The sequence below is a fragment of the Theropithecus gelada genome, chromosome 3 (genome assembly GCF_003255815.1).
Source record: "Theropithecus gelada isolate Dixy chromosome 3, Tgel_1.0, whole genome shotgun sequence".
In the NCBI taxonomy this organism is placed as follows: Eukaryota; Metazoa; Chordata; class Mammalia; order Primates; family Cercopithecidae; genus Theropithecus; species Theropithecus gelada.
In genome coordinates, this window is record NC_037670.1 from 3,542,278 (window position 1) to 3,570,072 (window position 27,795).

General features: G+C 46.3%; 1 protein-coding gene across 1 annotated transcript in view; it reads right to left on the reverse strand.

Annotated features, from left to right (window-relative positions):
* Positions 1–27,795, reverse strand: part of GALNT17 (polypeptide N-acetylgalactosaminyltransferase 17) — a 596,132-nt gene that overhangs the window by 30,699 nt on the left and 537,638 nt on the right. Inside the window, exons 7-9 of the mRNA XM_025379068.1 lie at positions 19,036–19,221; positions 14,599–14,736; positions 6,793–6,888 (exon numbers count right to left, since the gene is read on the reverse strand). Coding sequence (XP_025234853.1) covers positions 6,793–6,888; positions 14,599–14,736; positions 19,036–19,221 — 420 coding nt within the window. The remainder of the gene's footprint in view (positions 1–6,792; positions 6,889–14,598; positions 14,737–19,035; positions 19,222–27,795) is intronic.

Genomic DNA, 27,795 nt, shown 5'->3' on the forward strand with positions numbered 1-27,795 from the left:
AAAGTTCCGCACGCAGGTGGAGCTGGGAAAGATGAAACCCAGCCATTTCCTAACAAAGGTACCACACTGTGCTGGGAGTGCCACTAAGCTCCCAGCGGGAAAGGAGACTGGATGTCTGCCTCCTGCCTGGGCAGGGAGTCAGGAAGTGGTCACCTTCAGAGTGAAAGCCCTCATTAAATTTTAACCACAGGCTAAAGCACAGGGGCTCACACCTGTGGCCTCAGCACTTTGGGAGGCAGAGGCGAGAGAACTGCTTCAGGTCAGGAGTTCCAGACCAGCCTGGGCAGCATAGGGAGACCGCTATTTCTACAAAAAACTTTTTTAAAAAATTAGCTGGGCGTGGTGATGCATGCCTGTAATCCCAACTACCTGAGAGGCCTAGATGGGAGGATTTCTTGAGCCCAGGAGGTCAAGGCTGCAGCGAGCTATGATTGCGCCACTGGACCCCAGTTTGGGCGACATAGCGAGACCTTGTCTCGGAAGGGGGAAAGGGGAAAGGGAAGGGAAAGGAAAGGGAAAGTTCTGACCATGTTGTCCTGAAATGATGCCATCCAGGCATTCCTGCTGGTCTATCACGGTCCTACTGGGCAGAAGCTTGAGGGAGGGACTACAGAGGAATAAAGGCTCCAGACAGAAAGGTAAGGAAGGTCAAGTTTATAGCAGTCTGCCCCAGACTAAGTCTGGAGGTGAGGGCATTGTCAGGCCTCAGGGCCCAAGCCAAGCCATCGCATCCCCTGGGACTTGCACGTATAAGCCCAGATGGCCTGAAGTAACTGAAGAATCACAAAAGAAGTGCAAATGCCCTGCCTCGCCTTAACTGATGACATTCCACCACAAAAGAAGTGAAAATGGCCAGTCCTTGCCTTAAGCGATGACATTATCTTGTGAAATTCCTTTTCCTGGCTCATCCTGGCTCAAAAACTCCCCCACTGAGCACCTTGTGACCCCCACTCCGCCCACCAGAGAACAACCCCCCTTTGACTGTAATTTTCCTTTACCTACCCAAATCCTATAAAACGGCCCCACCCTTATCTCCCATCGCGGACTCTCTTTTCGGATTCAGCCCGCCTGCACCGAGGTGAAATAAACAGCCATGTTGCTCACACAAAGCCTGTTTGGTGGTCTCTTCACACGGACGCGCATGACAGGCATCACAAGGGTGTTAAAGATGCTGGGGTAGACAGATGGGGAGGGTGGGGGGCCACAGGACCACAGAAGGCAGACATTGCTGCCTTAACATCCCAGCCCTCAGGTTCACCCAAGTGCTTCCTGAGTGGCTTTAAAAACCTTCCCCTGAGGCCGGGCGCAGTGGCTCATGCCTGTAATCCCAGCCCTTTGGGAGGCCGAGGTGGGTGGATCACCTGAGGTCAGGAGTTTGAGACCAGCCTGACCAACATGGCAAAACCCCGTCTCTACTAAAAATACAAAAATTAGTCAGGTGTGGTGGTGGGTGCCTGTAATCCCAACTACTCATAAGGCTGAGGCAGGAGAATCGCTTGAACCCAGGAGGCAGAGGTTGCAGTGACCCGAGATTGCGCCATTGCACTCCAGCCTGGGTGACAGAGCGAGACTCAGTCTGAAAAAAACCCAAAACAAACAAACAAACAAAAACCAAAAACAAAACCTTCCCCTGAAACACCCAAAGCCAAATGCAACTGCTTAGAGCCACATGGGGAAGCTCTGGGATCAAACCATCTTTACTTTGTTCCACATTAGCAGGAGGAGTGGAGTCCTCGGAGCCATTTTTGATTAAGCTAGTATCTAACTAGGACAGCCTTTATTATGTCACTGTTAATAAGTGCGCCATTCAAATGTGACTTATTCAGAAGATTAAACAAAGAAGTCTGGGAGTCAAGTGCTCTTTTCACAGCCACTCTTGGAGTAATTGCCTAAAAGGGTGATCCAGCACAGCCATGGGGCCCAGGAGTGGGACTGCCCTAGGCTCAGCCTCTGGGATCTTGCTGCCTGGGCCAGAGGCTGTGGGTATCCTAGGAAGGTGGTATAGGGAGTGTGCTGGGCCCTGCCTCCCACCCTCTGTGTCCCCTTTCTTCAAGTCCTCTAGGCTCAGTACCACAAGTCGCTATATCCAACTCCTGGCCATCTCAGCCCGAGACTAGCTGGGGCTTTTCATTTGGTCTAGTCCAAGACATAGCTTCTTAGATAGTCCCCTCTGGAACTGCTGTAGGCAGTCGAAACGTATCACTTCTCCTACCCCCAGGCGAGTCTTCCAGTGGCTCCCTGACATCTTCTGGATCAAGTCCCATTTCCTCAAACCAGCAGCATCAGCATCACCTAGAAATCAGCTGGAAATGCAAAATTAGGGCTGGGGGCCGAGGCTCATGCCTGTAATCCCAGCACTCTGGGAGGCCAAGGTGGGAGGATCCCTTGAGGCCAGGAGTCCAAGACAAGCCCAGACAACATAGCAAGACTCTATCTCTACAAAAAAAACACAGAAAATTGAGTGGAGCATGGTGGCATTTGCCTTTAGTCCCAGCAACTAAGGAGGCTGAGGCAGGAGGAGCACTTCAGCCCAGGAGGTTGAGGCTGCAGTGAGCTGTAATCACACCACTGCACTCCAGCCTGGGCAACAGAGCAAGACCCCATCTCTTAAAAAAGAAGGAAGAAAAGGAAGGAAGGAAAGAAGGAAGGGAGGGAGGGAGGAAGCAAGGGAGGAACGGAGGAAAGGAAAAAAGGAAAGAAGGAAGGAAAAAAGGAAAGGAAAGGAAGAAAGGAAGGAGGGAGGGAGGGAAGAGAGGAAGGAAGAAAGGAAGGAAGAGAAAGAAAGGAAAGGAAAGAAAGGAAAGGAAGAAAGGAAGGAGGGAGGGAGGGAAGAGAGGAAGGAAGGAAGGAAGAAAGGGAGGGAGGGAGAGAGGGAAGGAGGTAGGGAAGGAAGGAGGGAAGGAGGGAGCGAAGGAGGGAAAAAAAGAAAGAAAGAAAAGAAAGAGGAAACAAAAGCAAACTCTCAGGCCCCACCGGAGATCTGACCCGAAAATTCTGGGGACGGGGCCCAGGAGCTGGTGTTGTCATAGCCTTGGGGGCGATTCTGCTGCCTACTGCAGCGTGCAGGCTGGAACCTTGGTGCAGGTCTCCTTAGGTCTCTCACCATCTGCACTTCACGTCTCTGCTGCCTTCTCTCTCAGCACTCCCTTCCCTCTTGCATTCAAAGTTCCAGCCAAACTGGGCTACCTCCTACCTCCCAGGCCCCAGCACCCTGGGTTACACTTATTCTACTGTAGATTTCCTGCCTCTTTTCTAGTCCCTCCCCTTGCAGGGTAAACAATTTGACAGCAAAGACTGTATCATACCAGCTGCCTGTGTGACAGTGGTGCCTAGCATTTTAGAGTAGGTAATCAAGACATATTAGTTGAGTGAATGAATGAATGAATGAATGAAGACATGCATTTATTTTTTTCTTTTTTCTTTTTGAGATGGAGTATCGCTCTGTTGCCCAGACTGGAGTGCAGTGGCCGCATCTGGGCTCACTGCAAGCTCTGCCTCCCGGGTTTACGCCATTCTCCTGCCTCAGCATCTCGAGTAGCTGAGACTACAGGCGCCCGCCGCCATGCCCGCCGCCATGCCCGGCTAATTTTTTTATATTTTTTAGTAGAGACGGAGTTTCACCGTGTTAGCCAGGATGGTCTCCATCTCCTGACCTCATGATCCACCCATCTCAGCCTCCCAAAGTGCTGGGATTACAGGCATGAGCCACCGCGCCCGGCCTTTTTTTTCTTTTTTTAAGAGACAAGGCCTTAGCCAGGCGCGGTGGCTCACGCCTGTAATCCCAGCACTTTGGGAGGCTGAGGCGGGTGGATCACAAGGTCAGGAGATCGAGACCATCCTGGTTAACACGGTGAAACCTGGTCTCTACTAAAAAGTGCAGAAAATTAGCTGGGCGTGGTGGCGGGCGCCTGTAGTCTCAGCTACTTTGGAGGCTGAGGCAGGAGAATGGCGTGAACCCAGCGTGAACCCGGGAGGTGGAGCTTGCAGTGAGCCGAGATCGCGCCACCGCACTCCAGCCTGGATGACGAGCGAGACTCCGTCTCAAAAAAAAAAAAAAAAGAGACAAGGCCTCACTCTGTCACCCAGGAGTGCAGTGCCATGATCATGGCTCACTGCGGCCTTAAAGTCCTCGGTTCAAGTGATCCTCCAGCCTCAGCTTCCTGAGTCGCGTGCCACCACACCCAACTCATTTTATATATTTTTTTTGTAGAGGCGGGGGTCTTGTTATGTCACCCAGCCTGGTCTCAATCTCCTGGCCTCAAGCAGTCCTCCCGCCTCAGCCGTCACAGCCACCTGCATTAGATTCTGTAGCCCATATTGCTTTCCATGAGAATCCCCATTTCTCTATAGAGAACCTTCAGGGAGAGAAGGTCTACGCTTCCCAGCCAATCTCCTGCTCCCCACGGGCACTTTTTGCCAATTATAAATGGTGACAGTGCTCCATAAATAACTTGAATTTAAATGGATCGCATTTGACTTTTTTTTTTTACCTTGAGACAGAGTCTCGCTCTGTAGCCCATGTTGGAGTGCGGTGGCACGATCTCGACTCGCTGAAACTCCACCTCCAAGGTTCAAGTAATTCTCCTGCCTCAGCCTCTCTAGTAGCTGGGATTACAGGCGCCCGCAACTATGCCTGGCTAATTTTTGTATTTTTAATAGAGATGGGGTTTCACCATGTTGGCCAGGCTGGTCTTGAACTCCTAACCTCAGGTGATCTTTGACTTTAAAATGCTTGGCTGTGCTTGGCCCAGAGTGGTAGCTCACGCCTGTAATCCCAGCACTTTGGGAGGCCTAGCCAGTGGATCACTTGAGGTCAGGAGTTCAAGACCAGTCTGGCCAATGTGATGAAACCCCGTCTCTACTAAAAATACAAAAATTAGCTGGGGCAGGGTGGTGCAAGCCTGTAATCTCAGCTACTCAGGAGGCTGACGCAGGAGAATCACTTGAACCCAGAAGGCGGAGGTTGCACTGAGCCGAGATCGCGGCACTGCATTCCAGCCTGGGTGACAGAGAAAGACTCGGTCTAAAAAAATAAATAGATCGATAGACAAATAAATAAATAAATAAATAGTATAAAATGCTTGCCTATGCTGGAAGGCCTGGGTTCTAGGTTGCTTTGCTCACAAGAACTTGCCCCTCTGTGCCTCAGTTTCCTCATGCTGCCTGCCTACTTCCCAGAGTTGCTGTAAGGATCTGCTCAGGATATGAACAGTACCCTGTCTGGCATTGCTTACCCACCTTAGGAGGAAGGGTGAGTATCCATCCAGACAATGAGAACTACCTGCAGTGACGTGGCAGAGGGAACGCAACTGTCTCTTTCCAGCAGCGACCTCGGGGGAATGCAAAACCACCACACACAGAGAAAAACCTGTGAGCCTTGATACGGGCACGTGTGGGGATGAGTGTAATTGATGAAGGCAACTTTGCATGTGAACGTGGGCATTCACAGAACAAGAGATATGAAGGGTGTTTACAGGGTAGCTCCTCAGGTACCTTCCTCTTACAGACCAATGAACTGAGCCCCGGAGAGAGGATCTGTGAGCCCGACTCACAACCCACCTTCAGTGTTTCTCTGAAATTGAAATATAAATGTTTTCCTAGTCAGTGGCTTGCCTTTTTCTACTACTGGTTGATGTAATGTTTGAAATTCTGATGAATGTCAAGACTAGTGACATTTTCTTGGATGTGTTTTCTGCTAATCTTAGAGAATTTCTGCTAAGCTCTTTGTGTACACACACACACGCACACCTGTGCACACACACTGCTGGCTAGCACAAAGCCGTCAAAGGAAATTCGTTTATCAAGACTCTGTTTTTACTTGTTGGTTAATTGCTTTGCGCTTCTCAGGTTATCACACGTGTTCTCTGAAAGCTGCATTTTAGAGTAGGTGATCAGGACATATTACTTGAGTGAATGAATGAATGAAGCCGTGTATTTGATACACATACTTTTTTTAAAGACACTCTGCAGACATTCTCCTCCTTCCCATCAGCTGTTTGCTCTTGAACCAGCATTTACGGTCCAGCTTGTACTTACAACCGAACTAATGACGCTCCTTCAGGATGGATGTGTCAATCAGATTCTAGTGAAGAAATTTGCTAATTGTTTCTCTGAAGTCGTAAGCAGGTAGATTTGGTTATAATGACGGTACATGCACATATGGTATATATTTGCATGTTAGCAAATGACTCTGTGACTTACCCACCTTTGAAATATGCACAGTGTGACTTATTCACCTATGAAACCTGCACATTGATCTTGTTAATATCCGCACTGATGCAGCCAGTCGCAGTGGCTCATGCCTGTGATGCCAGCATTTTGGGAGACCGAGGTGGGCAGATCTCTCGAGGTCAGGAGTTCCAGACCAGCCTGGCTAAATGGTGAAACCCCATTTCTACTAAAAATACAAAAATTAGCTGGACATGGTGGCATGTGCCTGTAATCCCAGATATTCAGGAGGCTGAGGTAGGAGAATCGCATGAGCCTGGGAGGCGGAGATCACAGTGAGCCAAGATCACACCACTGCACTCCAGCTTGGAGGACAGAGTCAGACTCCATCTCAAAAAAAAAAAAAAAAAAAAAACTCCACGCACTGCAACAACCACTTACGAATCTTTTTCCTAGTTTCTTTAGAGAAATAACCAGAAAGACTCCTACCTTCTTCTTAACATCTCAGAATAAATAACTACCAAGGTAGACAGCAACAAAGTTTATCCAGAAGGCCGGCAAGGCCCTTGTGGGCCGGAGATGGTGATATTACTACTTCCTTCCTGGTCAGAGATGAGCTCCTACCTGCGGTCCCCAGCCATGGCACGGATACAGTATTGCTGTGTGGTTCTCCAGTGGCCCCTGGTCCAAGCAGACGTCTTTTGCCTTGTTGTTGCGAAGCTGCAAGAATAGACAAAACATGATCCGTCAGAGCTCCGCTAGTGGAGGTGTGGATGCCCAGTCACTGTTCTACCATGCCTTGGTTCCAACTTCATGATGGGAAGACCACACAGGCCTCTAAGTGAGGACCAGGGCTCAAGTCTGTGCAGTGATCACCTTAGCAAGAAAAATCAAGTCTTAAGGTGGATGGCATGGATCCTAGGTCTCTGACTGTGTCCTGGGCAGCTTGCCCCCCACCCTCACAGCACCTCCATTCCTAACATGAAAGGCAATCTGAGGGAACTTCTGCACATAGGAGCACTGGTTACCCAGATCTTAGGCTTCTAAACGGCTTTGAAGCTTCTATGCGGCTTATAGGCTTCTCAGTGGCTTCTAAGGCTTCTAAGTGGCTTGTAAAATCTAGTTATCCAGATGGTTAGGCTTCTAAGTGGGCCTCAGCACCAACATTGGTTTTCATAAACCAGGTAATCAAAGGTTAGCTTTTCAGGTCATTACGTGCATAAAGGCATGAAGAACCTAAGACTCCTAGGCTGGACGCGGTGGCTCATGCCTGTAATCCCAGCACTTTGGGAGGCTGAGGTAGAAGAATCGCTTGAGCCCAGGAGTTCAAGACCAACGTGGGCAACATAGCGAGGCCCCATCTCTACAAAAACATTAAAACAAATTAAGCAGGCGTGGTGGCACACACGTGTAGTCCCAGCTACTCAGGAGGCTGAGAAGGCAGGATGGTTTGAGCCCAGGAGTTCCAGGCTGCAGTGAGCCATGATTGTACCACTAGACTCCAGCCTGGGCGACAGAACAAGACCTATTTCTAAAAAAAAGAAAAAAAAACCCTAAAAGCTTACTATCATAAAATGCTCTAGCAGTATCTATTTATATATTCAAAAACATATACCTATGCTGTGCTAAGCACCATTGTAGGTGTTTGGAACGCACCCACAGAGGAAATAGACAAAAGTCCCCAAAGCAACACCCGTGAAACTAAGCATGGGTCTTTGGGAGCGTGTAAGAACTGATCTCATTTGGATCTCTGGGTGCACTGTGATCTACACGGGTATCCATCCCACCAGCACCCTAGGGTCTCAATGGGTGGGAAAAAGGTAATGTTGCTGGTCCTCTCCATCTATATTCATTCCCCTCCAGATTACATTCCCCATCGAAACAGAGAGGAAAAGGCATTCTGTTTCTTTTATTTTCTTTTCTTTTTGAGACAGAGTTTCGTTCTTGTTGCCCAGGCTGAAATGCAATGGTGCAATCTCGACTCACTGCAACCTCCACCTCCTGGGTTCAAGCGATTCTCCTGCTTCAGCCTCCCAAGTAGCTGGGATTACAGTTGCCCGCCACCATGCCAAGCTAATTTTTTGTATTTTTAGCAGAGACGGGGTTTTGCCACGTTGGCCAGGCTGATCTTGAACTCCTGACCTCAGGTGATCCACCTGCCTTCCACCTGCCTTGGCCTCCCAAAGTGCTGGGATTATAGGGCGTGAACCACTGCGCCTGGCCGGCATTCTGTTCTTTATGTACCTAAATTGTGTTTAGGCTCAGACAACTTGAGCAGATTTTTTTTCTTCTTTTGTTTTTTTGAGATGGAGTCTTGCTCTGTCGCCCAGGCTGGAGTACAGTGGCGCGATCTTGGCTCACTGCAAGCTCCGCCTCCCAGGTTCAAGCCATTCTCCCACCTCAGCCTCCCGAGTAGCTGGGACTACAGGCACCTGCCACCACCCCGGCTAATTTGTTTGTATTTTTAGTAGAGACAGGGTGGTCTCGATCTCCTGACCTCGTGATCTGCCCGCCTCGGCCTCCCAAAGGGATTACAGGCCTGAGCCACTTCGAGTAGATTTTTAAATCCTTGTTTTTTTTCTTTGAGTGACAGGGTCTTGCCTGTACTCCAGGCTGGAGTGCAGGGGCGCAATCACAGCTCACTGCAGCTTCCATCTCTTGGCCTCAAGCAATCCTCCCATTTCAGCCTCCCAAAGTGCTGGGATTACAGGTGTTAACCACTATGCCTGGCTGAGAACTCTTTACATATTAAGCACATGAATGTTTTAACAGAGTATTTGCTTTACGTCATGATTTGAGACTGCCAAGCTTTTAAACTTTGTTCTAATGTTTCTGCAATCAAATCTATCATTCAGTAATTTAATAAATATTTATTGAAGGCCTGGTAAGTGCCTGACACTGTGCTAAATTTAATGAGCAAAAGACAAATAACATCGTCCCTGCCCTGAAGTAGTCCACGGTCTACTGCAATGACTGAAATATGCTAGGGCCAACAAGGAGAGCTTCTTTTTTATTTTTTATTTTTTAGATGGAGTCTTGCTCTGTCATCAGGCTGGAGTGCAGTGGCACGATCTCAGCTCACTGCAACCTCCACCTCCTGGGTTCAAGTGATTCTCGTGCCTCAGCCTCCTGAGTAGCTGGGACTACAGGCACGCACCACCACACCCAGCTAATTTTTGTATTTTTAGTAGAGACGGGGTTTCCCCATATTGGCCAGGATGGTCTCAATCTCCTGACCTTATGATCCACCTGCCTCGGCCTCCCAAAGTGCTGGGATTACAGGCGTGAACCACTGCCACCTGCCAAGGAGAACTTCTTTACCCCTTCCAAGGATTCAGAGATAACTGCTAAGAGGTGACTCCTGCCCTAAGCATTAAAAGCATATGTAGGCTGGGTGTGGTGGCTCACACCTGTAATCCCAGTGCTTTGGGAGGCTGAGGCTGGAAGATCGCTTAAGGTAAGGAGTTTGAGACAAGCCTGGGCAACATAGTGAGACCCCAACTTCACAAAAAATAAACAAAATTAGCTAGGCATGGTAGCATGTGCTTGTAGTCCCAGCTACTTGGGAGGCTGAGGTGGGAGGGTGGCTTCGGTCCAGGAGTTTAAGGCTACAGTGAGCTGAGACTGTGCCACTGGATTCCATCTTGGGTGACACAGCAAGGCTGTGCCTCAAAAAAAAAAAAAAAGTTGTCTAGCGCCAACAGCAGTGGCTCACACCTGTAGTATCAGCTACTAGGGAGGCTGAGGTGGGAGGATTGCTTGAGCAGAGGAGTTCCTGGCTATAGTATGTCACGATCATGCTATTGTACTCCAGCCTGGGCAACAGAGCAAGACCTTATCTCTTTTTTTTTTTTTAAAGGAAGAGCTATCTAAAAAATGTTTTTTGATTAATTTGGTTTCTTTCATTCAACACTATAGTCCATCTGAAATGTATATCTGTAAATGGTGACACTCAGCAGGTGGAGAAGGAGTAATAGAACCAGATGCCTTAAAATGTTAACATTGATTATATCTGGGAACTGGGATTTGGAGTAAGTTTAGTTTTCATCTGTGTATTTCCAATAGACTGTATGTATTGATTTTATTATTTTAAAAGAAAGTCTGTAACACCAAAAGGCTTCTCTCTTCCAAATAATCAGACTCTGATCACAATGTCACCTCCAATGCCACCCCCACTGTATGGCTCAAGGGACATCATTTATACTGTGGTTGATGTCAAAGGCAGCTCCTGGAGTTGTGGAGTGCACAGACTGTGGAGCTGTACACAGCAACTCTGGCAGTCTTCTAGCCTATGTGGTTTGTGCCTATAGCCCGAGATACTCGGGAAGCGAAGTGGGAGAATCGCTTGAGCCAGGACTTCAAGGCCAGCCTGGCAACATAGTGAGACCTCATTTCTACAAAAAAAAAAAAAAGAAGAAAAAAAAATTAGCCAGGTATGATGATGTGTACCTGTAGTCTCAGCTACTCAGAAGGCTGAGGTGGAAGAATAGCTTGAGTCCAGGAGTTCAAGGCTACAGTGAGCCAAGATTGTGCCACTGCACTCCAGCCTGGGGGACACAGGCTGGTCGTCATTTTTATTGTTTCCTTTTTAGTAACTATTTTTCTTCTAATGATAAAAGTATCACCTAACATTAGTGAAAGTTGGAAAAGCATGACAAAGTACCCCCATCCCTAAAACTGCCCAAAGTCCTACTTACTACCCAATGTAATTATAAGTATCTTCTGCATTTCCCAATGCTATTATCACACTTGCTTCCAATCTAAAATAGCAGCAAATTGAGTTTTCTCATCCTGAGTTTTTTCCTTTTAAGCATGATGGTATCAATATTTTTCTCATGTCATTAAACTTTCGTACCTACCATTTATAACAGCTATAAAATATCTCAAACCATGAATGCATTATATTCAACTAATCTTCAAGTGAAATTTAAAAAAAATTTCCTCAAAAATAACATGTCTGAGCTGAACAATTTTACTCTCAAATCTTTGTCCTTATTTCAGATTATTTGCTTGGGATAAGAGTGGAGAAGAAACTATGATTGTCATTATTAAGCTTTTCAATACATGTGGCTCAAATTGCTTTTTAAAAGGCTTGTTTCAATTTGCACTATCACAGAGGATATGATTTTTTTTCATATTACTAAGGCCTTGCCTATAAAGTATTAACACATATTCCATAAAATGAATCTTTGTTCGTTTGCAGATAGGAAAAAAAAAAAAAAAAAAACAACCACCTCTGTGTATTTAATTTTTTATTTTCTTTGACTATGAAATAAATTTTAAATTGTCATGTATTTTTCATCCATGTGTATTTTTTCTTGTGTAACTGACCTTGTACTTTGTTTATTTTTCTTTGGGGATGTTTTATTTTGTTGTTTAAATCAAATTTTTAAAATAATGCCTGTAATCCCAGCACTTTGGGAGGCGGAGGCGAGTGGATCACTTGAGGTCAGGAGTTCAAGACCAGCCTGGCCAACATGGCAAAACCTCGTTTCTACAAAAACACAAAAATTAGCTGGACGTGGTGGCGTGTGCCTGTGACCCCAGCTACTAGGGAGGCTGAGGCAGGAGAATTGCTAAAACCTGGGAGGTGGAGGTTGCGATGAGCCGAGATCACGCCACCGCACCCTAGCCTGGGTGACTGTCTCAAAAAAAAAATTAACTTAACTTGCGAAGCTTATTATATATTAACGGTATTTGTTCATCTATAGCATTTGTGGTATATGTATTTCCAATTTGGTGTATTATTTCTCTACTCAGTTGATATACAGATTATTTTAATATTTATAAGCTTGGATCCATGACACATTTCCTTTGTATTTCTTGCATGGCTTTCATTCTTAGAAAGCCCTTCTGGCCGGGCACGGTGGCTCACGCCTGTAATCCCAGCACTTTGGGAGGCCGAGGCGGGTGAATCACGAGGTCAAGAGATCGAGACCATCCTGGCCAACATGGTGAAATCCTGTCTCTACTAAAAATACAAAAAATTAGCCGGGCTTGGTGGCAGGCGCCTGTAGTCCCAGCTACTCGGGAGGCTGAGGCAGGAGAATGGCGTGAACCCGGGTGGTGGAGCTTGCAGTGAGCAGCGATTGCGCCACTGCACTCTAGCCTGGGCGACAGAGCGAGACTGCAACTCAAAAAAAAAAAAAAAAAAAAAAGAAAGCCCTTTTTCATTCAGAAATGAGATTCATGACTATTTCCGCATGGTTATTTTATTATTTCTTACATGTAATGCTACAGTTCATCTGGAATCTACTTTGGTAAACGGTGAGCTGTAAAAATCTAAATTGATTTATTTTCCAAAGAGCTAGGAAATTGACCCAATTGTCTTAGGAATAATCCATTCACTGCCCATTGTTGTTCGATTCTTCCTTTATATTTAATATTACTTAGATAATTTAAAAAAAATTCATGCTTTTATTTTGAGAAGAAAAGGCAAGGCAGTTTATATCTATTAATAACTACTGCTGTGTGCCAGGTGCTTTTTTTTTTTTTGAGACAGAGTCTCACTCTGTCACCCAGGCTGGAGCGCAGTGGCGTGATCTCAGCTCACTGCAACCTCTGCCTACTGGGTTCAAGCGATTCTCCTGCCTTAGCCCTGAGTAGCTGGGATTACCTGCACCAGTCACCATGCTCAGCTAGTTATACACACACACACACACACACACACACACACATATATATATATTAGTAGAGACAGGACTTTCCCATGTTGGCCAGGCTGGTCTTGAACTCCGGACTTCAAGTGATCCGCCTGCCTTGGCCTCCCAAAGTGATGGGATTACAGGCATGAGCCATGGCACTTGGCCACACCAGGTACTGTTCTAAGAACTCTACATATCACAGCTCATTTTATACCCCCAGGAACCCTGGAGAGGAGATACTCTCCTTCCTCCCATTTTATAGATGAGGGAATGGCTGCCAAGAGGACCCACACGGCTGGTAACAGCCTACTAGGATTTGAACCCAGCAGGCTGGCTCCAGTCTTCATGTATCCCTAACCGCCCTAGAGACTGCCCTTGCAAGACCTGAGCATCCCATTCCAAATTCCAGCTCAGGAGAGTCACCACTCTACCCCGATGACTTAACCTGTGGTGGATTTACTTTCTCTAAAAGGCAGCAGGCAAAGAATAGGAAAATCCACAGTTGTAGAAAAATGTAAATACTCTAAGTCAAAGGGATTCCTCTTAGCTCTAAGATGGTAATCACAGGGAGTCCCAGGGAAGAAAACCAGATTGCGGAGCTAATGGGGTATCTCAGCCAAATTGAGAGCACTCGGCTCCCTGCTCCTTGGCCTGACTGCGTGTCACCGATTCTATCTCAAACAGGCATCGCAAGGGAGAACGAGGTGGACGCGTGAGTGTTTCTATACGAAGATGTTCTCAGCAACGGTACTTGTGATATTTTAAAATTGGAAAAGACACCAGTGTCTATGTTCTCAAGCAAAGTCCAGCTTACACAAAAAGTGGAACCATGTGTGGCTATTAATTACTGACAAAAAGTATTTCATGATACACTTACATATCCTGCATATCATTGAGTAAAATTTCAAACAATTAGGCATTGTGAATGGAATCGTTTTAGCAAAAAAAATACATGGGTATATACACATGCACACACATATACACGCACACACACACATACACACACACACAGAGTCCAGAGGTCCATACATCACAGTGTACATGTTATCTCTGGTATCCGGATCCCCACGTCCAATCTTGGCTTCGTGACTTATACGCTCTGTGACCTTCGGTAAGTTAGATAATTTCTCTAAGTTTCAGTTTTCTTATCAAGAAAACAGAAGTAACTCTAATCTCTCATAAGGTGAAGGTGAAATTAATTTGTATGCAAAAAACACTTAGAATACTGCCCAGTACTTCAAAAGCACTCAAATATTCACCCCTAGTATTATTGTTTTCAAAATGTTCTCAAATGCATATTGATGGTATTTGTAATAAGAGAAAAATCGCTTTGCTTTCAGGTTTAGAAAGGTGATATGATCACAGCATAGACAATCTGAGAACATTTCCTCCTTTCTTTGATGATAAGTGATTCCAGCCCACAGCACAGAGCAATGGAGGACTCCAACCCCCCTGCCTCTCTTTACATCCAAACTTCCTTCTCAATATCTCCATTCACAGGTCTCAGAGGACCTCAAAGTCAAAATTTCTCAAACAGGATTCATTATCTGCCACATATCTCAGGCAAAGAAGACTGTCATAGTCTTTTATCCATAGTCCATTATACATTCATCACATTTGTTCCCTACCCCAACCCCCTGGCTAGAGAGAATCTTGCTATCAGGGCCGGCACCTCCAAAAACCACTCATTGAATGAATGAATGAGCAACTCTATTTCTCCCCAGCAAAGCAACCTACAGCATATTGAACAGCATTCCAAGCCAAAAGCATGCACGGTCTGATTTACCTCCCCGTAAGCAACAGTATTATTGTATCTTCTCATTTCTGGGTAAACATGGTCCAGGTACCACTGGAAATTCTTACACTTTAAACTTTTCCTTAAGGCTCTTCTTTCAGAGACATCACCGATGTCAATTCCCGGATTCTGAAAAGAGAGAGAAGCCAAGGGGTGTTAGTGACTATGGAGCTCTGGCCAGAGTGGGGCACAGGTGGAGTCACTTCCAGGGAAAGCTTCACATAGAAGATCTTAAGCCTGGGCCGGGCGCGGTGACTCATGCCTGTAATCCCAGCACTTTGGGAGGCCGAGGTGGGCCAATCACGAGGTCAGGAGATCGAGACCAGCTTGGCCAACATGGTAAAACTCCATCTCTACTAAAAATACAAGTAATTAGCTGGGTATGGTAGCGGGTGCCTATAATCTCAGCTACTCGGGAGGCTGAGGCAGGAAAATCGCTTGAACCCAGGAGGCAGAGGTTGCAGTATGCTGAGATCGCGCCACTGCACTCCATCCCGGGCGACAGTGTGAGACTGTCTAAAAAAAAAAAGAGAAGATCTTATGCCTCTTATGCTTATTCAGAAGGGTTTTTTTGTTGTTGTTCTGGTTTTATTGAGACGGGCTGGGAGTACAGTGGTGTGATCTCATCTCACTGCAACCTTGTCCTCTTGGGTTCAAGCAATTCTCCTGCCTCAGCCTCCCCAGTAGCTGGGATTCCAGGCTCACGCCACCACGCTTGGCTAATTTTTGTATTTTTAGAAGAGATGGGGTTTCATCATGTTGGCCAGGCTGGTCTTGAACTCCTGACCTCAAGTGATCGGCCAGCCTTGGTCTTCCAAAGTTCTGGGATTACAGGTGTGAGCCACCGCACCTGGCAGAAAGGGCGGTTTAAGGAGACCTATTTGACTCATCCAGACCCAGGCCAGGGAACCCTTCTTCCTGAGCAAAGTCAGGAACCTGCAACAACAAAGGTCCCAGCCAAGCCAACCATCCTTATCATTGCTGTGCAAATGGATTTCTGGGACACACTGATGTTGACGACTTACATTCTCAGTTTCTTCCCTTCCACATTTCCTTAGTAACTATCAGAGACAATTATTAGAGGAATTATTTGATTAGGACAAGAAAAGAAATGCCTACAACCACCTCCTGTCTTTCTTTCCTATACCTGCAAAATTTCTCCTTTTGTTGGCTCTTTGCGAAGTTCATTATATGCAGAAGTGAAAATAATTTTCCATTGCAAAGCTTGTAATGATGTTCTAATGAATAATTCACTCTGCTTTTACAGAAATGAACCTGTAATGGCTGCTGTGTGCTGACAGGGAAAATAAAGTATCTGAAATATGACTCCACAGACTCAGCTGCAAGATGGCCAGGAATTAGCAGAGACAGGATGCACTGGGGGGCCTAAGAGAAGACTTCCAATTATGTCATTAAGATCACTTGGGCAGTCAAACAGTGACTTTAAAGGGAAATCTCTTTAAATGTCAAATTTATTCAATCTCAAAGACAACCCTGAGCAGGAACCTTTAACTCTTTGTTTTAATATATTTAGCATGATTCATGAAATGGTCTTTTTTTTTTTCTGAGATGATGTCTGGCTCTTGTTGCCCAGGCTGGAGTGCAATGGTGCGATCTTGGCTCACTGCAACCTCTGTCTCCCAGGTTCAAGTGATTCTCCTACCTCAGCCTCCCAAGTAGCTGGGATTACAGGCATGCACCACCACGCCCAACTAATTTTGCATTTTTAGTGGAGACAGGATTTCTCCATGTTGGTCAGGCTGGTCTCAAACTCCCGACCTCAGGTGATCTGCCCGCCTCGGCCTCCCAAAGTACTGGGATTACAGGCGTGAGCTAATGGTCATTTTTAAAAAGGCTGGTAGGTTACCACTGGCATTTGGGACAAGAGATTGTCTGCAGTCACGGACAAAGCACTTGGCTACAGTCAAAAGACTTGAGTTATTTGTAACTCTAAGTCACATCACCATTCCAGGTCAAAACTTGAGGCCAGGTGCAGTGTCTCACGCCTGTAATCCCAGCATTTTGGGAAGCTGAGGTGGGAGGATTGCTTGAGCCGAAGAGTTTGAGACCAGCCTGGGCAACCTGGCAAAACCTCGTCTCTACAAAAAATATAGAAGTTAGACAGGTAGAGGGCGCACGCCTGTGGTCCCAGCTACTCGGGAGGCTGAGGTGGGAGGATGGCTTGAACCTGGGAGATGGAAGTTACAGGGAACCAAGATCGTGCCACTACACTCCAGTCTGGGTGACAGAGTGAGACCCTATCTCATAAAAATAAACAATTCCCCTTTACAAAGCAGGAATAATAGTAATACCGATTTCACTATTTCACAGGGCTGGGGTGACGTTTTGTATGAGGACCTGAACTGACATCCCTGCCCATGTGCTTTGTGTGGGGCCTTAAGCAAACCCCTTTTAGCTTCTCATAGCTTCAATTTCTTCATCTGTAAAATGAACATCATAAAACGTTCATATCAAGCTAACATTTATGGAACACTTAATATTTGCTAAGCTGTGTTCTCAGCCTTATTTTATCTTCACGGGCATCCTATCAGGTAAATTTTAACAATTCGTGTTTATAGATGAGGAAACTGAGGCAGACAGTTCTTACATCATGAGGTTGTTATGAGAATTAAATGAGATATTACAAATAACGATCTATTAGGTACCTGGGACATAGTAAGTACTCAACAAATGTTACGTATATTTAAATAATAATGGCTAAAAGCACTTAATTGCTTAATAAAAGTGCTAAGTGGCCAGAAGGGGTTTTTTAATTCTTGAGAATGTATTTCAAAACCTATAACAACACTGAATAAATTCCTCAATTTTATCTTCTTGACCCGCAAATTTGGCACATATCCAACCGTATTTCTTCTATTCCGGGCTCTAGCCTCCTGACACACAGGGGTTGCCATCTCTCAATGAGCACCACTCCAGGTGACTTTCCAGCATGGCTCAGACACCTATGGGTGCTCTGGCTGAGGAGATAAACTGACCTGTGGCTGAGGGTGCAAGTCACGCCACTGTGCAGCATAGGACGAACCACGCATCCTGTGCCAGGTGCCACTCTCAGCATGCCACATGTATGAATTCATTTAGTTCTTACAATCACCCCAGGAAGGAGAATCTGCTATTATTCTCATTTTACAGCTGAGGAAAATAAGGCACAGTTGACCCTCTATATCCACGATTTCTATATCCATTGGTTCAACCAACTGCAGACTGAAAATATTTTTTAAAAGCCCAGCAAGAACAATATAACAATAAAAAAACACAAATAAAGCATAAGAAGTATTCACATAGCATTTACATTGTATTATCTATAAGTAATCTAGAGATGATTCAGCCATAAAAATAAATAATTTAACAGTATTTGCAATGACCTGGATGAGATTACAGAGTATTATTCTAATGGAAAACCAAACACCATGTGTTTTCACTGATATGTGGGAGCTAAGCTATGAGGACGCAAAGGCATAAGAATGATACAATGGACTCTGGGGACTTTGTGGGGAAGAGTGGGAGGGGGCGAGGGATAAAAGACAACAAATATGGTGCAGTGTATACTGCTCGGGTGATGGGTGCACCAGGATCTCACAAATCACCACTAAAGAACTTACTCATGTAACCAAATACCACCTGTACCCCGATAACTAATGGAAAAATAAAATTAAAAAAAAAAACTTTGTGCTGCCATATATATATATATATATAGACGGGAGGTTATGCTTAGGTTATATGCAAGTACTATGCCATTTTGTATCAGGGACTTGGGCATCTGTGAGTTTTGCTATCCACAGGGAGTCCTGGAACGAATCCCCTGGGGATACCAAGGGATGAATGGTACAGAGAAGATGAGTGGATTTGGTCAAGATCTCCTGATTCACAAATGATAGAGCTGGGATTCAAACCACGCTGACGTACAACTACCGCACGACACTCCTGTGGGACTGCAGTAACATGGAGATTTCCTTGGGTCATCTTCTGAGCAGAATGCGGAGGAGAGCTGAAGAACTAGGGGATTTGGCATAGAGTAAAGGCATACGACACAGGGCAGCTGGAGCTCCACGGGAAGTCACACACAGTGACAGGATGAAGGGTCTGCTGCCAAATATCTGGGCAAGAACTTTGTGGACATAGCATATGATCAAGAGCAGGGCAGCCAGATTAACATAATAAGACTGGGATTAACACAATAAGACTCTTCTAATCTCTGTAAGTGGATTTAAAGACATTTCCATTGTGCTAGCCCTCGCGTTAGGCAGGAGTTCTAAAGCTGAGACATCTGTGAACCCCTTTGAAATGCATTCATAATTTTTCTAAGCATGAGCATTTTCTGGGGAGGAACGATTGGTTTATTAAAGAAATCGTGACCAAATAGTAAGGATCACTGTGCTGGGGTGGTGGGGAAAGGCTGGTGATCCCTACCTCCAGCGGCAGGTTCCACGCTATGTACACATGAGACTTGTAATCGTCCATCCAGACCTCAGCAACGCGGAGAGCATTCCTCTTGGTGTAGAAGCCGATGTTGCTATTATATGGCTTCTTCTTCCGCTCAATGTGGGCCACCCGTGAGCAAGGAAGGACCTCCATGCTGCCCCCACAGAGCCATACCTAGGGGTACAAAGATTTCATCAGCCTGAAAAAGAAATTCCCAGAGGCTATGACCCCTCCCCAAGCCCAAAAGCAATGGTTCAGCTGACTTTGCATACATGTGAAATACATTTTAATATATAAAGCCAATGAGAGGTTGTGCACGGTGGCTCATGCCTGTAATCCCAGCACTTTGGGAGGCTGAGGTGGGCAGATCACTTGAGTTCAGGAGTTAGAGACCAGCCTGGCTAACATGGTGAAACCCCGTCTCTATTAAAGATAGAAAAATTAGCCAGGCATGATGGCATGCGCCTATAATCCCAGCTACTCGGGAGGTTGAGGCACAAGAATCACTTGAACCTGGGAGGTGGAGGTTGCAGTGAGCTGAGACCACGCCACTGCACTCCAGCCTGGTTGACAGAGCAAGAGTCTGTTTCTAAATACATAAATAAATAAATAAAGCAAGCCAATGAAAGTTCAAGGCTGGTTTGTTACTGCTGTGTGGTCTAACATAACCTGACTAAAACATATAAAAAAGAGGCTTGTGAGAATTCTTATAGAAACAACAACTCAGGATATAAAATCCACCCCTAGGTACGAAAGGCCCATAAACCTAAGCTGGCCATGGCAGCACAAGAGTTTTCTTAAGTTCTCAATAATGCACAACTGGCATTCCTGAAGGGTTGCCTTTCCCACCTGGCTGAAGCTATGCCCTGCCAATGTAGAATGGAAAATTCATACCACGAAACAGATCTTCTTTATTCATATCAGCACAAGCTGTGTATAATGATTTAGTTCTGTGGTGTGTTTTGTTTTGAGACAGGGTCTCTCTCTGTCACCCGGACTGGAGTGCAGTGGTGCGATCATAGCTCACTGTAACTTTGAACTCCTGGCTTCAAGTGATCCTCCTGCCTCAGCCTTCCAAGTAGCTGGGACTACAGGTATGTGCCTCCATGCCCAGTTAATTTTTAAATATTTTTTGTAGAGATGAGGTCTCGCTATGTTGCCCAGGCTGGTCTCACACTCCTGGCCTCAAGCGATTCTTCCACCTAGGCCTCCCAAAGTGTTGGTATTACAAGCATGCGCCACTACTCCCAGCCTAGTTCTACACTGTTAATATGCTCTACGTTGGAGTCCTGTGGGTACAGATGCCAAGCCTTCTGGAAGCATCCACTCCAATGCCATCATGAGCAGCTGTCGCTTGCTATTACTGAACTATTCAGAAGGAAGGCTGCAATGATGGCTGCCTTTGAGGGATGCAAAAGCCCAAGGACGTGGGACTTCCCTTCCCTCTGCACGGGGATGGCAGGCACCTAGGCTGTAAGGCCCTGCTCCAAAAGGACAGCTGGACCATCCAACTTCTCTTGGTCCAGGTGGGAAAATAAAAAAATAAAAACCTTATCGTCAAGAAAAAATTAATTTATGGAAATGAAGTTCCCAGTACCAGTAGAAAAAAAGGAAAATGACAGAAAAGTTTCTGTGAGGGACTTGTGAGGCTGTTCTGCTGTGAAGACACTGTATGCTCTGCATAAGTGACAGTTTTGCAAGTGAGCTGACTCAGGTGGGCTTTCTCCAAGATGAGTCACTTCAAGCCATTCCACCTTTAGTCTCCCAGTAACTGCCATAGCAAGAATACCGGGACACTCTTGAGTGTTGGCATACCCCCTTCTTGACTTTTGTTGACTGAATTTGGTGGCAAAATTTGTTTGCGTGTGTATGATGTTTTGTTTCTATTTCCCAACTTTGGTTATACTACAGGGAAATGATACAGATAGAAAATTCTCCCATAAAGCAAGAATCCTCACTTTGCTTGCTTCTTCCAGGAGGAACTGTGGGCTAAGTGGTTAGCAGAGAATAGATGTTCCAGACTTCTTTGATCTGGGACTGGACAGCTAGATGCCCTAGCATGTTAGGTTAGACCCAGCTGCTGGCCACGGAAGGAAGTCAAGGAGGCTAAATGTTGGCAAAGGGCCTGGGAATAGAGACAAGAAATTGGTGTCTTAGAGACTAAAACAAGGCAGCTGAATTTCAAGGGACGGACAATATATAAAGAATCAGGGTCTCACAATGATGTTGCAAGACTCAGGGAATGAATGAAAAGATGTACCACATTCAAGGACTGGAAGAATTAACATTGTCAAGATGGTAATATACCCAAAATTGATCTAAAAATTCAACACAATCCCTATAAAAATCCCAGCTGGATTCCTTGAAGAAATTAACAAGCAGATCCTAAAGTTCATAAGGAAAAACAAGGGACCTCAAATAGCTAAAGCAACCTTGAAAAGAACAAACTGGGAGGACTTCACTCCCCAATTTCAAAATTTAATACAAAGCTACTATAGTCAAGACGGTGTGGTACTGGCATAAGGACAGACATACAGATCAATAGAATAGAACTGAGGTCCAGAAATAAACTCTCACACTTACGGTCAACTAACTTTCAACAAGGGTGTCAAAACAATTCACTGGGATAAGGAATAATATCTTCAACAAATTGTGCTGGGACAACATGCAAAAGAATGGACATGGCTCCTACCTCACACCATATGAAAAATTAACTCAAAATGGATCAATGGCCTAAACTAAGAGCTAAAACTATAAAACTCTTAGAGTAAAAATTCATGACTTTCAATTAAGCAAATGTCCAACAATTGATTAATGCATAAACAAAATGTAACATATCCATATGATGGAATATTATTTGGGAAAAAATGAAATGTTGATACATGCTACAATATGGATAAACCTGGAAAGCATGCTAAGCAAAATAAGCAAGTCACAAAGGACTATATATTCTATGATTCCATTTATATCACATGTCTGGTAAATAAATTGATGCTTGCTTGGGAGGTGGTGGGTTGGGGGGGAGCTGGAGGAAGGTAGAGTGACTGCTAATGGGTTTGGGGTTTCTTTTTAGGGTGATCAAAGCATTCTAATATTGACTGTGGTGAACTTTGCCCAGCTCAAACATACTGAAAAAACCATTGAGTGGCACACTTCAAATGGACGAATTGTAAGGGTATGTGAATATATCTACAAAGCCGTTATAAAAATAGATAGATAGATAGATAGATAGATAGATAGATAGATAGATAGATAGATAGATAGATAGATAGATAGACAGATAAACAGAGAGATGGGGGAAAGTAGATGCAGGGGTGAATCTGTTTGGGGAGGCTCAGGAGGATGGATGGAAGCAAAGCAGAGCTCTTCAAGGACTCATTACTTAGCAGGGATGACAGACACAGGTGCATAAGAGACCTTAGCAAAAGCCTGAAACCCTATCATGAGAACGGAGGTGCCAAGTGGGAACAGAACCCACAAGCCAGGCTGACTTGGCACCACATCCTCCATAAACCATCCAGACCAAGGTCAGAATGGCTTTCACGCCTGGGGTGCAGCCAAACTGCCAAGAGGGTTCAAGTGGATGTAGCTGTTAGGAGTGGAGGTGAGAGGATGGAGGAGCCAGATGTTGGCTGTGTTAGCCCTATGTTGGACACCAAGCCTTTTAAGCAAGGGGAGGGAGATGGCAAACAGATATGTGGCAGGAAGCTCAGCACATCTGTCCCGTGTGGCAGAGACACGGGCTTCCTGTCCTGGGCTCTGTGCTGTGGATATCAGCCAGCACACTCAGTGGGCATTGACCTAGGGTCCCTCAGCTCTCCCTGTAAAGTCTGGGGAGGACTGAGGGGCTCCTGGGCTGGCAGATGTCTTGAAGGCATGCCCCACTGTGGGGTCTAGCAAGCCCAGGGTGAACTGCCAGGGTCAGTGCCTGCCCAGGAATCCTGCTGCTGGCCTGGATGCCCACAACACTGCCATTGCCGGGCATGCATTGTGGTCATTATCCTGCCTGCCCCAGCCTACTCTGCACTTTAGCTCATCACCTCCAGTGACTCAGACTGGATTTAAAATCCTAAGCATGAGCTATCATTACCAGCACCTCTTGGGTGAGACAGAAAACGAGGGCTCCTCTTGCTCACCTCTCCTCTGCTCTCCACTTTCACAGCTCCCTCCCCTTAGAGAGGCCAGTATACCCGCTCTGCCTACTCCAGACCCCAGGACCAGTCCAGTAATGACAGAAAACACCAAACGCCAACTCCCTCATCAGCTCATCACAGATGAGGAAACTGAGGGTAAGAGAGGTGGAGTAAGTGGTTTATAACCCCACAGTCAGTAAGGGGAGAAGTCAGAACCACACCCTCCACCACATGTGACAGCAGCAGGCACTGGCTTCTCCTGCCCAGGGAGAGCTGACCAACAGCCTGTAGACCGCTTGGCTCCTCCTCAGCCACAGCCCTGTCCCTCACTCCAGGTGCCTGGTTGGCGCCTCTGACCTGCATTGTAACCACAGTGATCGGGGAAACAGTGAGGACAGAGCTGGGTGTATGCGTATATCCAGAGGAAGTTCCATGGATCTGGAGTGGCACCAATGATATCCCAGGGTAGGAGGTCAAAGCCTGCTGCTGCACAAAGCCATGTGGCAGCATGGCTGTGCAAGGGACGTTGGAAGATGCCTGGGAGACAAGTGATTCTCTAGGCCCAAGGCTCTGCTCTATGTTGCTTGGCAGTGATCACCGGCAGAGCTCATGGGCTGGCTCTAAGTGACGATAAGCTGATGTGAAGTCTGCCAGTGGTTAAGCAACCAGGCCTACATAGCAGAAGGAAAGAAACGCAAGAAAGTGGACTGAAGGCTTTGAGCCTTAGCAATAAACCAACAGTCCAGCTAAGTCCCCTATGGAGGGGTATTCCCGGAAGGAGTGATATTCCACCTTGGCCTCCGAGCCCACCCAAGAGGTCTGGAAGCAAAAGGGGCACCTCCCTCTAAAGGGAACGATCCAGTTTATGTTTCTACCACACATAAGACCCAGCTATGAGTATCCCAAGTACAGCTGGTCCCAAGAAACGGTCCTGTGGATCTGTTCTCTACATCAATGTTCACCAGCCCACATGGCGAGTTCCTAGGCGGGCTGAAGAAATGATACTGAAGGGAAATGCAGAGAAAGGTGGGAACCAGACCCTGATTGGCATGTCTTTGATGCCAAGGAGGAAGAGCAGAGGGAAGTGCCCAAATGGAAAGCACTCCAGGCTGTGGCTCCTCACACAGTGGAGGCAGGACTCCTTCCAGATGGGTTGGAATGGGCCAAGTGGAGGGCACGCTCCAAGCTCTGGGATCCCTCCTGGGGGCAAAGAACCCACCGCAGGGTTCTCGGTGACCCCATGCTAGGGAAGTTGGGAAGTGGCCATGCTTAAATGGATATGGGCCTCCAGTAGGTATGGTGACTCCAGAAACAGATACTCTTCTATTAATTTATTTGTTCATCAAAAAATGATCCATTCAGGGCCTACTGGGCAGGGCAGGGGGACGAAATGAGAGGTGTTAGCAGACAAGGTCCTTGCTGTCATGAAGTGGGTAATCTAGCAAGGGAAATGCATTAATCAAAGAATCACAGGCGGAAATGCACCATCACAAAGGGAGCTTTTCCTTGAGGGAAAACAACACAGGGCTAAAAATCTAGCATGTAACACGGGGATGTGGCCAGTGGGCTCAGAGAAAGTATCCCCCAGGAAAGGATACTAAGGTGAAGTCTGAAGGGCTAGGCTGAGCTGAGTAGAGGAAGTGGGCAGCAGTCCCAAGTCCAGGGGCAACCAGCACAGTTGCAATGACCTTGTGAAGGAGAGAGCAGGGTGTGCTGGACTGTACTCAAAGATGGCAGCAACAATTCCACCCACGCTCGTTGGCAATGTGACTTTTTTGCTCTTCCTATAAAAAGGCTGAACCTATTTCCCCTCCCCTTGAATCTGGGCTGACTTTATTACGACTTCCATTGATTAACAGAATGCAAATGTGACGTCTCACATAACCCAAGACTAGGCCTTAGAGACTTTGCGGCTTGCACTTTCTTCCTCTTGGAATTCTGAGTCCATCAGGCTGTAAGGAAGCTAAGGATAAAAGACAATGGAACAGTAGAGGTCCAGCTATTCCAGACATCATGGCTGAAGACCAAGGCATGGGAGTGAGGCCAAGTGAGACTGGACACCCCCAAGACAACCCATCAGTGGGTTGCGTGCGTGCGTGCATGTGTGCCAGTGCGTGCATGCCGTTGTGTGTGTGCGTGCGTGCCAGTGCGTGCATGCTGTTGCGTGCGTGCGTGCCAGTGCATGCATGAGCACAGCCAGCGCCATGTGGAGCAGAGGAACCACCTGGCTGACCCCAGCCCAAACTTCCAAACTTCAGAATCTTAATCAAATCAATTGTTATTGAGGCCACTAAATTTGGGCTTACACAGCAATAGATACAGAGATACACAGAGGATATTCAAAGCTGAAAGAATAGCCATGTGGCTGGAACGCCAAAAATGGATTCAGAAAGTAGGGATGAAACAGAGGAGAGAAGTGGAAAACATTGGAGAGGCAGGCAGGGTTCACACCAGGCAATGATCTGGAGGTCATGTTAAAAATAAATTGATCTTTGTTGTAATGAGAAGCCACTGAAGGGTTTGGGTTTGAAAAGATCACTCTGGCTGAACTGTCGGGAAAAGACTGGCAGCATGAAGAGGGGAGATGGAGAAAACAAGAAAGCCTTGCTATTTTGCAGGGAAGAAGAGCTGATAGCTTTAGCAACAGCAACAAAATAGAGATGTAGATAAATTTGAAGGTTTTTTTTTTTTTGAGACAGTCTTGCTCTGTCACCCAGGCTGGAGGGCAGTGGCATGATCTTGGTTCACTGCAACCTCCACCTCCCAGATTCAAACAATTTTCCTGCCTCAGCCTCCCCAGTAGTTGGGATGACAGGTGTGTGCCACCATGGCTGGCTAACTGTTGTATTTTTAGCAGAGATGGAGTTTTACCATGTTGGCCAGACTGGTCTTGAACTCCTGACCTTAAGTGATCCACCTGCCTCAGCCTCCTGAAGTACTGGGATGACAGGCGTGAGCCACCATGCCTGGCTGAGGGATTTTTAATAGGCAAAATCATCAACAATAGATTGGATATGGCTTGGAAAGAGAAGGAGGGTTATGAATGACTCCTAGCTTTCCTGCTTAGCCACTGGATATACTGAAGCTTCATTCACTGGGGCAAAAAGCCTGCCCTAACCTACCCAGGCCTCTGGAATATGGGAGGGATGAGGCCAAAGAAACCATCACAAGACTCTGGGGGCTGGGAAGTCTTAGGCAGGACACATTGTTCTGCTTCCTGACAGTTGATGGTCCTGGAAGAAGAGGACACTATAGGAGGTGAATGTCCATGGGTGGGATTGATTTTCATCATTTTGGAGAGTCTTCAGGGACTTGCTTAGCCACTGGATATACTGCAGCTTCATTCACTGGGCCAAAAAGCCTGCCTAAACCTACCCAAGCCTCTGGAATATGGGAGGGATGAGGCAAAAGAAACCATCACAAGACTCTGGGGGCTGGGAAGTCTTAGGCAGGACACATTGTTCTGCTTCCTGACAGTTGATGATCCTGGAAGAAGAGACACTATGGGAGATGAATGTCAATGGGTGGGATTGATTTTCACCATTTTGGAGAGTCTTCAGTGGCACGTTGGTTTAATTACATCTTTTGATACATGTTTTATTCATACATTCAACTTCATCATTTAATAAATCCTTTCACTAGGCCCAGTGCAGTGGCATATGACTGGAATCCCAGCAATTTGGGAGGCTGAGGCAGGAGGATTACTTGAGGCCAGGAGTTCAAGACCAGCCTGGGCAACATGGCGAGACCCAGCCTCTACAAAAAACATTAAATAATTAGCCAGGTGTGGTGGCACAGGGTGGTGGTCTCATCTACTCAGGAGGCTGAGACAGGAGGATCACTTGAGCCCATGAATTCAAGGCTGCAGTGAGCTGTGATGATGCCACTGCACTCCAGCCTGAGTGACAGAGCAAGACCCTGTCAATCCATCCATCCATCCATCCATCCATCCATCCATCCATCCATCCATCCACCCACCCACCCATCCACCCATCCACCCATCCACCCATCCATCCATAAAATGAAATAACATTACAAACACCTGGATCCCACCCCAGCCCTATAAATCACATTCCCCAGGGATGAAGTTGAGGCACCTGGGGTTGTATGTAAAAAGGCCCCCCATGGGATTGAGATGTGTAGCCACATTTGGGAGCCACCAGCTTAGAAGGCTTCTAATATCGTTTCCAGGGTTGTGATCTGATGACTCAATTTTACAGAAGCTGAAAGAATTTAAGCAAGGGTTGTGCTCTGCCACAGCCTGGACAGCTGGATAGTAGCTTCAGGGACCCCAGGAAGAGCCACAGGCAACAAATGAGGATGCAGGGTGCCAGGTGCTGTGCAGGCCACCTGCTCCCCTGGGCACCTGTCACTGAGGAGCCTAGGCAGCCAGGGAGGAAAGAGGAGGCCAAGCCATCAAAACCAACATGACTGGTTCATTTATATTCACTATTCTCATAGGCTATGGGCTCCAAACACTTTTGATGTTTAAAAATGTAAAGCATACCTTCTCCAATATGTTTACTTTATTCATTTTTCAGTACATGCACATACTACTATGCTAATATACTTTACACATGAAAAATTTATAGATATATAGAAATCCAAAAATTAG